Source organism: Schistocerca americana, chromosome 4 (genome assembly GCF_021461395.2).
Source record: "Schistocerca americana isolate TAMUIC-IGC-003095 chromosome 4, iqSchAmer2.1, whole genome shotgun sequence".
NCBI lineage: Eukaryota > Metazoa > Arthropoda > Insecta > Orthoptera > Acrididae > Schistocerca > Schistocerca americana.
In genome coordinates this window covers 311,930,128-311,943,106 of record NC_060122.1, presented here as the reverse complement: position 1 = coordinate 311,943,106, position 12,979 = coordinate 311,930,128, and the positions used below count along the sequence as shown (strand labels likewise).

The 12,979-nt window shown below is 45.2% G+C and overlaps 1 protein-coding gene across 1 annotated transcript in view; it reads right to left on the bottom strand.

Annotated features, from left to right (window-relative positions):
* The window catches only part of LOC124613441 (transient receptor potential cation channel trpm), a 205,034-nt gene extending 198,308 nt beyond the window's left edge, over positions 1-6,726 (bottom strand). Inside the window, exon 1 of the mRNA XM_047142142.1 lies at positions 6,590-6,726. Within this exon, the coding sequence (XP_046998098.1) occupies positions 6,590-6,726 (137 nt within the window). The remainder of the gene's footprint in view (positions 1-6,589) is intronic.
* Positions 6,727-12,979: the final 6,253 nt, after the last annotated feature.

Below are 12,979 nucleotides of genomic sequence, written 5' to 3'. Positions count from 1 at the left end.
AATATTTAATGCTGCAAAATAAAGGGTATTTAAAAACGAAAATACGTATTACTAATAACGGAAGCTCCCCATCGCACCCCTCTCAGATTTAGTTATAAGTTGGCACAGGGATAGGCCTTGAAAAACTGAACACAGATCAATCGAGAAAACAGGAAGAAGTTGTGTGGAAGTTCCCTTGTAAGTATTCAGTTGTCAAGACTATCAATCGCTGCGCCATGGCTCGGTTATTGGAGGAACAAATACAATGTAGGCTATAGTTTATAGTTACTGCCGCTAGGTGTCAGTAGTCTTCTGTTTGCATTGTTACCGTCACATGCTGCAAAATGGCTGTTCCCCAGCAGTAGTCATTTTCTGTTCTCGAGTTTGCGAAGTGTAATATCGTGGTTACTGTGCAAAGACTTTTCAGGCGGAGGTACCAAACTGATGCTCCGAATGGATGGAACATTCGCAGATACTTTTGACAGCGTTTAGACACAGGATGTGTATGTAAAGGAAAGGGCCCTGGCCGCCCTCGTGTTTCCGATGAAAATGTCGCACGAATTCAGTAACTGCCTACAACAAGAATTTGGCGTATTTTGAGACGTTGGTTGGTTATGAATCCGTACAAGTTACAGCTGTTATTGCAGACTCTGCGTCATAACGACAAGCGCAGACGTGTGCCATTTTGTGATAAGCTTCAGAACGCTATCGACAATGACATTTTCGCACAACGCATCATGTTCAGTGGTGAAGCGACTTTCCGCCTTAGTGGGGAAAGTAAACAAACATAATTTTCAAATTTGATTTCTACAGAATTCTCAAGCGCACAGTGAACATGTACGACATTTACTCAAAGTCAATGTGTTTGGTGCGATATTCCACTCATCTGCTGACGACCAATCTTTCTTTGATGGAAACACGGGTAACGAGCAGCAATATCTTGCTTTATTACAAAAGTGGTTGATTCCGAGGCTGAACGAGAACGTCATTTTTACGAGATGGGGCGTCTCTTCACTGTAGTCCCCAATTGCGTGAATATCTGAATGAAACTCTGTCGAGCCGTTGGGTTGGTCGTCAAACAGCCGACGACTTGACGCTTTTCAGCTGGACCCCGCCATCACCGGATTTCACGCTCCGTGACTTCTTCCCGTGGGGTTTCCTTAAGGACAACGTCTATGTACCAACGCTACCATAGAACCTAGAAGAGCTGAAGAACCGGGTCTTACCATAAGATCAATGAGGATGGATACGCTTATTCGAGTTTGGGTTCGAGTATCGATGTGATTCTGTTCGTGTCGCTAGTAGAGGAGGTATTGAACAACTGTAATCTAAACTTGAGAAATTCGTAAATGTGTGTCCCAAGCTTCAAAAGTTTAATAAATATATGAATTCGAAACATCGGTACTTGTACTATTTTTGAAACACCCTTTATGCAATCATGACTACTAGCACTGTTAATCAAAATACGTTCATTGTGAACCATAAGTAACACATATATAGCACTTAGATGTTATTGTTCTCTATTAGATAATAATTCTGTCCATAGAGGGTTAATGTTAGGCGAAACTAGTAAATGAGAAATACTTTTCTTTTTGATGGTCTATTATCTTCAGTAACACGAATTTTCATATATGACTTCATTAGTATTTCTTGCTGCACCTTTAAAATAATCAAATATTAATTTAAATTAAAGGTGTAAATGTGTATGGTGTCGCCACTCACAGCTATGTTGGCTGACTCTAGGACGAAATAACATTTCTCTCAGAAGTGTTGTGAATCTGGATGTCTGCAAGGAAGTTACTCTGAGCCTGGGTTTTTTTTAATACTGGAGACCTGGTCACTTGGTCTCATGTAGGCTGTCTATCTTATATAGGTAATTACTGACAAAATTGAAGAGGTGTGATCTTATAATAAAACTGTAGCACCGTAACACAAGTACGAGGTGCATTCAAGTTCTAAGGCCTCCGATTTTTTTTCTAAGTAACTACTCACCCGAAATCGATGAAACTGGCGTTACTTCTCGACGTAATCGCCCTGCAGATGTACACATTTTTCACAACGCTGACGCCATGATTCCATGGCAACGGCGAAGGCTTCTTTAGGAGTCTGTTTTGACCACTGGAAAATCGCTGAGGCAATAGCACCACGGCTGGTGAATGTGCGGCAACGGAGAGTGTCTTTCATTGTTGAAAAAAGCCAAAAGTCACTAGGAGCCAGGTCAGGTGAGTAGGGAGCATGAGGAATCACTTCAAAGTTGTTATCACGAAGAAACTGTTGCTTAACGTTAGCTCGATGTGCGGGTGCGTTGTCTTCGTGAAGCAGCACACGCGCAGCCATTCCCCGACGTTTTTGTTGCAGTGCAGGAAGGAATTTGTTCTTCAAAACATTTTCGTAGGATGCACCTGTTACCGTAGTGCCCTTTGGAACGCAATGGGTAAGGATTACGCCCTCGCTGTCCCAGAACATTGTCACCAACATTTTTTCAGCACTGGCGGTTACCCGAAATTTTTTTGGTGGCGGTGAATCTGTGTGCTTCCATTGAGCTGACTGGCGCTTTGTTTCTGGATTGAAAAATGGCATCCACGTCTCATCCATCGTCACAACCGACGGAAAGAAAGTCCCATTCATGCTGTCGTTGCGCGTCAACATTGCTTGACAACATGCCACACAGGCAGCCATGTGGTCGTCCGTCAGCATTCGTGGCACCCACCTGGATGACACTTTTCGCATTTTCAGGTCGTCATGCGGGATTGTGTGCACAGAACCCACAGCAATGCCAACTCTGGAGGCGATCTGTTCAACAGTCATTCGGCGATCCCCCAAAACAATTCTCTCCACTTTCTCGATCATGTCGTCAGACCGGCTTGTGCGAGCCCGAGGTTGTTTCGGTTTGTTGTCACACGACGTTCTGCCTTCATTAAACTGTCGCACCCGCCGTCCTCCCGAAAACGAGTCTAGTGTGCTAAACACTGTGCCAACTCGCTCGGTACTATATATATACAGGGTGATTATAATTGAAGTTAAACTTTGAAAATGCTGTAGAAATGATGCCACTGGTCAGAATGACGTCAAATCGCAACGGAATATTATCGGAGAAGGGGGAAAACGTGTAGCAGAAAAAAATGTGAAATTGATCAATAAATGGCATTGTATGTATCAGAATACGTAAATGAAAACACCTGCCACGCGCATGACCCATTGAAGGTGGTATAAACACGCTGGGTACACGGCTTTTCCTCCTTTCGCGTCTGCGACGTTCGCCATGACTGTCTCAATGCAGGATCGCGCTCTGCTTGTAAAGCTGTAATACAAGAATGATGACTGTGCACACGTCGCTCTGCAGAAGTTCCGGACAATGAAGGGTTTGAAAAAAGGCGTTGGTCCGATGACTGCCGTGGGTCTGGAGGAAATGATTCGGAAATTCGAAAAGGCGGGTTCCTTTGGTGTGCAACCTGGTAGAGGGAGGAAACGAATTGATTCGACTTGAGTGGAAGCAGTGGCTACAGCAATGCAGGAGGAGACGAGTGGTGGTGTGCAAACGTGTAGTGCACCGAGAATTGGCCGAACATTGGACATACCCGTGAGCACGGTGCCCAAAATCGTACGAAACACCCTTCTTTGTATCCATTCAGAATTACCCATGTGCTCGAGTTGCTTCCTGTTGACCTGCCAGCAAGAGAGACCTTTGCTTTAGAACTTCTTGTTCGCAAGGAAGTGGACAATGATTGGCCGTGGAAGATTTTGTGGACAGGCGAAGCCCACTTCAATCTGATAAGATATGTCAATACACAGAATTGTCGAATATGGGCAACGGAAAATCCACACGCAAATCAACCAGTACTACTTTACCCTGAAACTTTCGCTGTGTGGTGCGGGTTTACGGCATCATTTATCATAGGGTCATATTTTTTCGAAGAGACAGGTGCTTCCGGACCTGTTACCTGTACCGTCACTGTCAAGCGCTGTGAGTGTCTTTTGCGCAATCACGTCATTCCAGCTCTCCAACAGCGTGGATGTGTGGATGGATCATTTTTATACAAGATGGCGCACCTCCGCACATTACAAATCCAGTTAAGCAGCTGCTGATGCGCCTTTTCGGGAATTCTAGAATTATCAGCCGCCATTTCCCTACAGACTGGCCGTCGAGATCACCTGATCTTAATCCGTGTGACTTCTGGCTGTGGGGCTACCTGAAAGATGCTGTGTTCAGTGTTCCGACTGCACACTTAGCTGCGCAACACATTCTGAACGTGACCCTGGAAAAATTTCGATCAGTTGTGGAACACGCTGTTTCCCGATTTCAGTTTGTTGCAGAAAACGGTGGACAGCATATTGAACATGTTTCACGCGTCACACGGAAATTAATAATCCGACTTGATTTTGATTGATGCTTTTTATGCGGTTTTTGACCTCATGAAAATTAAAACCGATGTGATTGATGCTTTTTATGCGGCTTTTGGGCTTAGGACAATTAAAAACCGATTTTTCCCATCCGATGTGATATGATCTTGCTGTGGTGGATGGGCTTACGTAACTAACGGTATCACGCCTGTACACCCATGCACACTCAGTAGTACAGTTTGTTAACGTCAAACGTACACCTTAGGCACTGTTGTATGATTCTTTGTCATTTGTAGTCGACCACTATTAAATTATGATGCCTAAAGTGCTATCTATTGCTACATTTTGTAACTATTTATTGTTCTTCTGCCATACGTTTTCCCCCTTCTCCGATAATATTCCGCTGCAATTAGACGTCATTCTGACCAGTGGTGTTATTTCTACAGCGGTTTGAAAGTTTAACTTTAATTATAATCACCCTGTATATAAACAGATATAGGCCGGCCAGTGCTCTCTTCAGTGCAGAAGCACGATAGGCTCCAACTCTTACGGGAATCGACGAAATGCCACGAATAATGAACGAGTTTAACGGGCAAGAGGCTTTACATTAGTGGTGAGCAATAAGTTGAGAATTGTGGTCTGACAGGAGGCGCACTTGGCTAGTCTGTGCACATGCAATGACCACTAAGTGGTGAGAGTATCTACGTAGTGAACGGGAGACTCGGATTCGAATTCTGGTCCGGAACAAATTTTCAATTTTCCACTTTAATTTCAGTCAATGCTTGCTCGCAGCCAGTAATTTCGTGTCTTAAACAGAAGTGAGTTCTATTTCTAGATAAATAGCTTTTTTCGAGCAGATGCTGCTACCTATTGGAAGTTTGTAGAAAGGAACACAAACGATACACAGTAACCACGTAATATAAAGTACACGCTGCAGTCGGCCAGAGCGAGTGTAGTTTATTTCGTGAGTTAGAAAACAAATAAAAGTTGGATGTAGCACATAATTATGCTACGTAAGGGCTTACAAGGCTAAAAATAACTTAAATCGACATTCCCTGGATATGTTTATCGCCGTTACGACGGGGTAGCAACACGTATAGAACGGAAGCCGTGACGCTTTGCACGTAAGGATGGGAAAAAACGACCATTTCAAACCGATACCGTGTTTTAGTTCTGATTAACCGGAACTTTCCGGTATTTGTTTGGTCTCGGTTGTAACAGATGAATTTATTCTTCTACTAATAAGCGGGTAAAAAAACCGAAATATCAATTAGTCATAGCAACAATGCTAAAATTTTTCGTTTTCAAACGAACCTTTTTTGAAGAACGACTAATTTTTATTCATAAAATTTGCATTTCTTTGAAATATTACGTTATTATAGAAAATGGGAAAAGCTAGAGAGCTATTTTAATAACTACAGCGACAGAGACGCATTGCATTAGAATTGCTGCAACATTGTATGGACAATAGAGCATCCGTTACCTCGTGGCGTGGCTTATTAGCAGGTACGCGCGCACTCATAGTGTGAAAGACCTTTCCTATCTGATCTATATGATAGATCCTCTTTGTCGTCATCGGTCATCAGTTTTATTACATAACGGCACCATCCCTAGTCTGGAAGTATTTTACAATAGTGCGACATCGATGAAGTACTATGTTCCATTTGCTTTTAAAGATTAAAAGCAGGAATTGCTACAACAAACTTGGGATATAGTTTAAGGAGAAAACATAAGAGTTCATTCGTATTCAACAAAAGACATAGAAAAAAGCTGGTCTGCTGGCTGTGTCTACATAATATGTCTTCATATGCTTGTAGCCCTTGAAAACGGACAAATTAACACGAAAAACAGAATTCTTGAAGCTCAGTTTTCACCCTATAGCACTGACTATTCTTAGTGTCCAAATAATGGTATAATCCCCGATTACAACGTTATTTTTGAGCAGTTTTAAAAAATTAGAATCAATAGGAGATTACTGGTGTTTCTTTTTGTCGTAGTCAACCACTTATCACTTTTTCAGAAAAACAGCGAATGGTGGAGAGACTAGTTTTTCATTTTTATTTGCCTATTTAATTTGATATTTTGATTCTATGTATCTTGAAACTGAGGGAGTCAAAATTTTTCAGTCTTCGTGCAACCTCTACGTCTAGCACAAGAAATAATGGGATCAAAAAACTGCAAACTGGTTATCTCAGAAAACCGGTCATTCTGAGCGGTTTTAATAGTCCGGTTAAACAGGTGCTGAGAATAAAGCGATGCTACCGAGAACCGGTTGTTACAGCGGTAAACTCCATCTCTAGTTGCACGCCCGCCTGACCAGATGCTGGCTGCTGTAACAGTCTGAGGCTGGTGGCGGTAGCGGTGAGTCAGTCTCGGAGGTCTGGTTGATCCCACGGCCATCGCCATTGTGCGAAGCGCTAGCAATCCCGCTAGGCGGGCCTTTGAAATTCAGATGGCCTTCCCTCCCCCTCCCCCAGCCCTCCAATCCCCACCACCCCCGCTCACGCACCACCGCCCCTGAATAATGCCGACCGCATTCCGTCCCTCTTGAACTACTCACACTCTGCCACTGGAGAAGAAGGCGGGGCTTAGGCGGAGCTTCGTACTACACGTGGCACTTCTAACCGGTGCGTGCATCTAGAAGGCCTCACTGCGAATAGAACCACGGCCATCTTCTTACCCTCCGGTCATGTATTTGGCCATTCTCGATTTGTACAAAGCCGCGCGTACTGCGTATTGCATTATTTTTCTGGTCCCAAAACCACTACACTGGCACCTGTCACCAAGCCACTGCGGATGCACAAAATACGAACACTTATTCATGTGGTGTAGGGTTCCAGTCAACATTGTCAAAAGCTTTCTCTAAGTCAACAAATGCCAGAAACGTAGGTTTGCCTTTCCTTAATCTAGCTTCTAAGATAATTCGTGAGGCAATACTGACCCTACGACTTATCTTAGAAGCTAGATTAAGGAAAGGCAAACCTACGTTTCTGGCATTTGTTGACTTAGAGAAAGCTTTTGACAATGTTGACTGGAACACTCTCTTTCAAATTCTGAAGGTGGCAGGGGTAAAATAGAGGGAGCGAAAGGCTATTTACAATTTGTATAGAAACCAAATGCAGTTATAAGAGTTGAGGGGCATGAAAGGGAAGCAGTGGTTGAGAAGGGAGTGAGACAGGGTTGTAGCCTCTCCCCGACGTTATTCCATCTGTATATCGAGCAAGCAGTGAAGGAAACAAAAGAAAAATTCGGGGTAGGTATTAAAATCCATGGAGAAGAAGTAAAAACTTTGAGGTTCGCCGATGACATTGTGATTCTGTCAGAGACGGCGAAGGACTTGGAAGAGCAGTTGAACGGAATGGATAGTGTCTTGAAAGGAGGATATAAGATGAACATCAACAAAAGCAAAACGAGGATAATGGAATGTAGTCGAATTAAGTCGGGTGATGCTGAGGGAATTAGATTAGGAAATGAGACACTTAAAGTAGTAAAGGAGTTTTGCTATTTGGGGAGCAAAATAACTGATGATGGTCGAAGTAGAGAGGATATAAAATGTAGACTGGCAATGGCAAGGAAAGCGTTTCTGAAGAAGAGAAATTTGTTAACATCGAGCATAGATCTAAATGTCAGGAAGTCGTTTCTGGAAGTATTTGTATGGAGTGTAGCCATGTATGGAAGTGAAACATGGACGATAAATAGTTTGGACAAGACGAGAATAGAAGCTTTCGAAATGTGGTGCTACAGAAGAATGCTGAAGATTAGATGGGTAGATCACATAACTAATGAGGAGGTATTCAATAGGATTGGGGAGAAGAGACGTTTGTGGCACAACTTGACTAGAAGAAGGGATCGGTTGGTAGGACATGTTCTGAGGCATCAAGGGATCACTAATTTAGCATTGGAGGGCAGCGTGGAGGGTAAAAATCGTAGAGGGAGACGAAGAGATGAATACACCAAGCAGATTCAGAAGGATGTAGGTTGCAGTAGGTACTGGGAGATGAAGAAGCTTGCACAGGATAGAGTAGCATGGAGAGCTGCATCAAATCAGTCTCAGGACTGAAGATCACAACAACAACAACAACAACGACAACAGGGTTATCGTACTCTTCTAAAACAATATTAATCCTTTCTGGGATGAATGGTGGTCAATGAGATTTTATACACTTTTTCACAAAAAGAAATTACTCGAACTCCTTGACAGATGATGTCCGTATACAAGGGTCGTACGTTATAGTACGGAGGTCGGCGTTACGCTATACTTTGAGGTGACTAAGTCATGAAGTACCTTCTAATATTGTGTCGAACCTTCTTTTGGCAGGCAGTAGCTCGATGTGGCACGGACTCAACAAGCCGTTGGAAGTTCCCTGCAGAAATACTGAGCCATGCTGTCTCTATAGCAGTCCATAATTGCGAGTGCTGCCCGTGCAGGATTTTGTGCATGAACTGAACTCTCGATTATGACCCGCAATTGTTTGATGTGATTCATGTTGGGCGATGTGGATGACCAAAACATTCCCTTGAACTGTCCAACGTTCTGCAAACCAATCGCGAACAGTTGTAATCCGGTGACAGGGCGCATTGTGATCCACAAAAAAATCCACCGTTAATTGGGAACATGAAGTTCATGAATGGCTGCAAACAGTCTTCAACTAGCCGAACATCCAGCGGACTCAGTCCGTTCCATGCAAACATAGTCCACACTATTACGGAGCCACCACCAGCTTGCACAGCCCCTTACTGACAACTTGGGTTCATGGCTTCGTGGGGTCTCGAACTCTGCCATCAGCTCTTACCAACTGAAATTGGAACTCGTCTGACGGTTTTCCAGTCTTCTAGGATCAAACCGATATAGTCACGAACCCAGAAGAGGCGCTGCAGGCGATGTCGTGCTGTTAGCAAAGCAACTCGCGTCGGTCGTCTGCTGTCATAGTTCATTAACGCCATATTTCGCCGCACTGTCCTAACGGATACGTTCGTCGTACGTCCCCCATTCATCTGTGGGGTTATTGCACGTAGTGCTGCTTGTCTGTTAGCATTGGAAACTCTACCCAAACGCCACTGCGCCGGCCGCGGTGGCCTTGCGGTTCTAGGCGCTGCAATCCGGAATCGCGGGACTGCCACGGTCGCAGGTTCGAATCCTGCCTCGGGCATGGATGTGTGTGACGTCCTTAGGTTAGTTAGGTTTAAGTAGTTCTAAGTTCTAGAGGACTGATGACCTAAGATGTTAAGTCCCATAGTGCTCAGAGCCATTTTTTTGAGCCGCTGCTCTCGCTCGTTAAAGTGAAGGCCATCGGTCACTGAGTTATCCTTGGTGAGAGGTAATGCCTAAAATTTGGTACTCTTGGCACACAAACGATTTCAGAAATGTCTCGTGCGCCTAGCTCCAGCTACCACTTCGGGTTCGAAGTCTGTTGATGCCCGTCGTGTGGCCATAATCACGTCAGAAACCTTATTGGATGAACCACTTTAGTAGAAATGACAGCTCCACCAATGCACTGCCCTTTTATACCTTGTGTACGCGATACTACCGCCCTCTGTGTATGTACATCTCGCTATCCCCTGAGTTTTGTTACCTCAGGGTACTTTCCTCTACGCCATAGAAACTTAGATATGTTATAAGAGTCTCCATCCTGCAGACGTAAACCACGTCCTGTCGAATACACCATCTCGTTAAAACTATCCCGAAACTTATTGTATTGTATATTAAACGGAGTCCCAGAAACGATGGAGAGGCTCTGTTCTCGCCGCAGCCGCAGTGATCCACAACCCCACGACGACTACTGCAGTCCACTTCACCCCTCCACCGCCCCACACCGAACCACTCTTTCAGGGCTATTGTGCGGTTCGGCCCCCAGTGGGGAACGTCTCACACCAGACGAGTGTAACCCCTATGTTTGCATGTTAGAGTAATGGTGCTGTACACCGACATAGCGTAGCTGAGGTGGAATAAGGGGAACCAGCCCGCATTCGCCGAGGCAGATGGAAAACCGCCTAAAAACCATCCACAGACTGGTCGGCTCACCGGACCTCAATACAAGTCCACTGGGCGGATTCGTACCGGGGACCAGGCATTCCTTCCCAATCTGCAAAGCCGTGCGTTAGACCGCACGGCTAACCGGGTGGACTATGTGGACACTTATTGGCGTGTGTACCCTTCGCCTACACGAGGCCTTCAACTCCACTGGGGACACTTTCAAGGAAGTGTCTGAATGTCTGTGGAGGAATAACAGCCCATTCTTCCTCAAGAGCCGAAACCAGAGAATGCAGTTTGCTGGAGTCTCGGGCGAAGTTCTAACTCATGCCAGAGGCGTCCCATTCGGTTCAAAACGGGCCTCTGGGCACGCCAGACCATTTAAGAAAAGTTACTGTCCACAAACTTGCTTCACAGATGCTTCTTTATGATAGGGTGCACAGTGATACCGATACAATCATCGCCTTATAACTGTTTCTGTGCTGTACTCAGTACACAATGCTGTAAAATATATTCCAATCGTTAAGCATTTACAATTTTCTTAGGGGCAATAGGAGGACCACGCCCTAACCACAAAAAGCAGCCCCATACCGTAACACCATCTCCTCCGTAATCCACAGCTGTCACTAGACATGACGGCAGGTAACATCCTTCAGGCATTCTCCAAAGCCAAACGCTCCCATCGGACTGCCACGGGGTAAAGCGCGGTTCACCAGTTTCCAGTCACGAACTCTCCGGTGGTGTCGCTCTGTACACCAACTCCAGCATCACTAAGCACTGACCACAAAAATTTATGGTTTATGATGAGCTGCTCAACCACTGTATCCCATACTTTATAGCTCCATACGTTCAGTCAATCTGGAACTCAAGAGTGAACCCTTTCGTTGATTTCATGCGATTTTCTACAACTACGCTCCGCAATGCTTTACGGTCCATGTCCATCAGTACACGAGATCTGTCCGGTTTTGCTTCAGCTGCGGTTCCTCATTCACACTTCCAATCCATAATCGTATCACCGACAGTCGACTTGAGTAGTTTTAGAAGGACTGAAATGTTCCGTATGTATTTGTTACTCAGGTGATATCTAATGAAGTCATTAAGTTCTCCCGACAGATACATTCTGCTGTTTCTGCTTCTCTACTGACAACACATTATTCACACCACCTTTTCTACTGGCGGATCCGCCTCTCATGACATCTACTGGTTAATTCCATACTGTGCGACTAGTCCCGGCGGAGGTTCGGGTCCTCCCTCGGGCATGGATGTGTGTGTGTCCTTAGGATAATTTAGGTTAAGTAGTGTGTAAGCTTAGGGACTGATGACCTTAGCAGTTAAGTCCCATAAGATTTCACACACATCTGAACATTTTTAATTCCATATTACATTGGGGTTTTCAGATAATTTTGATCAAATAGTGTACATAACGGTGCGCTTATGCTGCATCTTCGCTGGGCCCACTTTGCCTTACTGGCGCCCTTGACCTGCAGCTGCGCCCTCTTCCCTTCTGGTAGCTGACAACCGGGCCAAGCGGCGTCTCGGCTGCAGCTGCAGTAGGCATGTACCCTTATAACCGGCGTCTAATTCCATATACACTGCCGCTAAAAAATTGTAAACCTTGAAAAACGACGACGATTTTGATCTGATGACGGCATATGAAACCTGGTGGATAGCAGATGTGCTGATAATGTTTTCAAAGTTGTTCGCCAACATTCAGCGTAGTAGCACAATTACCAGAGCGCCATCTGTGTCTACCCTTTAATAGGGAATGCTCACAGCCAAAAATTACTCTGGGGGGACCACATACAACACATGACCAACTGAGCAAGCGCGAGGCTCAAACAGCTCTACCCTATGCTCAACAGGCGTAGCACACTGAACAGAAGGGTGTCGAAGTCCATGTACATGGCACTTATTCACGTACGCAGCTCCTGTCTGGGGATACGCTGCGCCTACACGCCTGCGCCGTCTGCAGCTCATACAAAACAAAGTACTCAAAATCATAAGCAATGCTCCACGATGCACACGCATCGCGGACCTTCACCGGGAATACCGACTTGAGACTCTTACGGAGGTAATCCACAAACTCACCACAAGACTATACAGAAACTCCAGACATTCGCAGAACCCGTTTATTCTGAATCTGGGGAACTACGACCACAACCATAGATGGAAACATGAAAGACCAAAAGACATACTTGTAAGGACCTAACATTTATGGCCAAGCACACGCAAACACAACGGTACAGGTGAGCCCCTGTTAGTCAGACGCCATTGCTAGATATCCAGCTGGAACACACTGCCGAATAACTGGCACCACGCAGGGAAGCCGTACCGTACACTGCATGCAGACAAGCTCCACCCCCCCCCCCCCCCCCAAACAGTGAGATGATCTATGGCCGATCTCCCACTACTATGTAACGATCTTGATTGTTCCAGGAAGGCAGCGGCTGCAGCAACTGGGATACATCGCCATCGCTTGCCACGGTGGTGATGCATGATACCCATACTAACAAATCCAACCTTGCATGAAATATCGCAGCTAGTAAGCCAGTACTGCTCTTACTACCCATCCCACTGTCGCAGGGGTTTTTCTCCCACGGCACGAGCCTTGGCACTTTTTTCCCCTCTGCTCTTCAACTTGCTACCCTCATTCGCGTTTCGTCCATTATCTATCACCTGATGGACCGT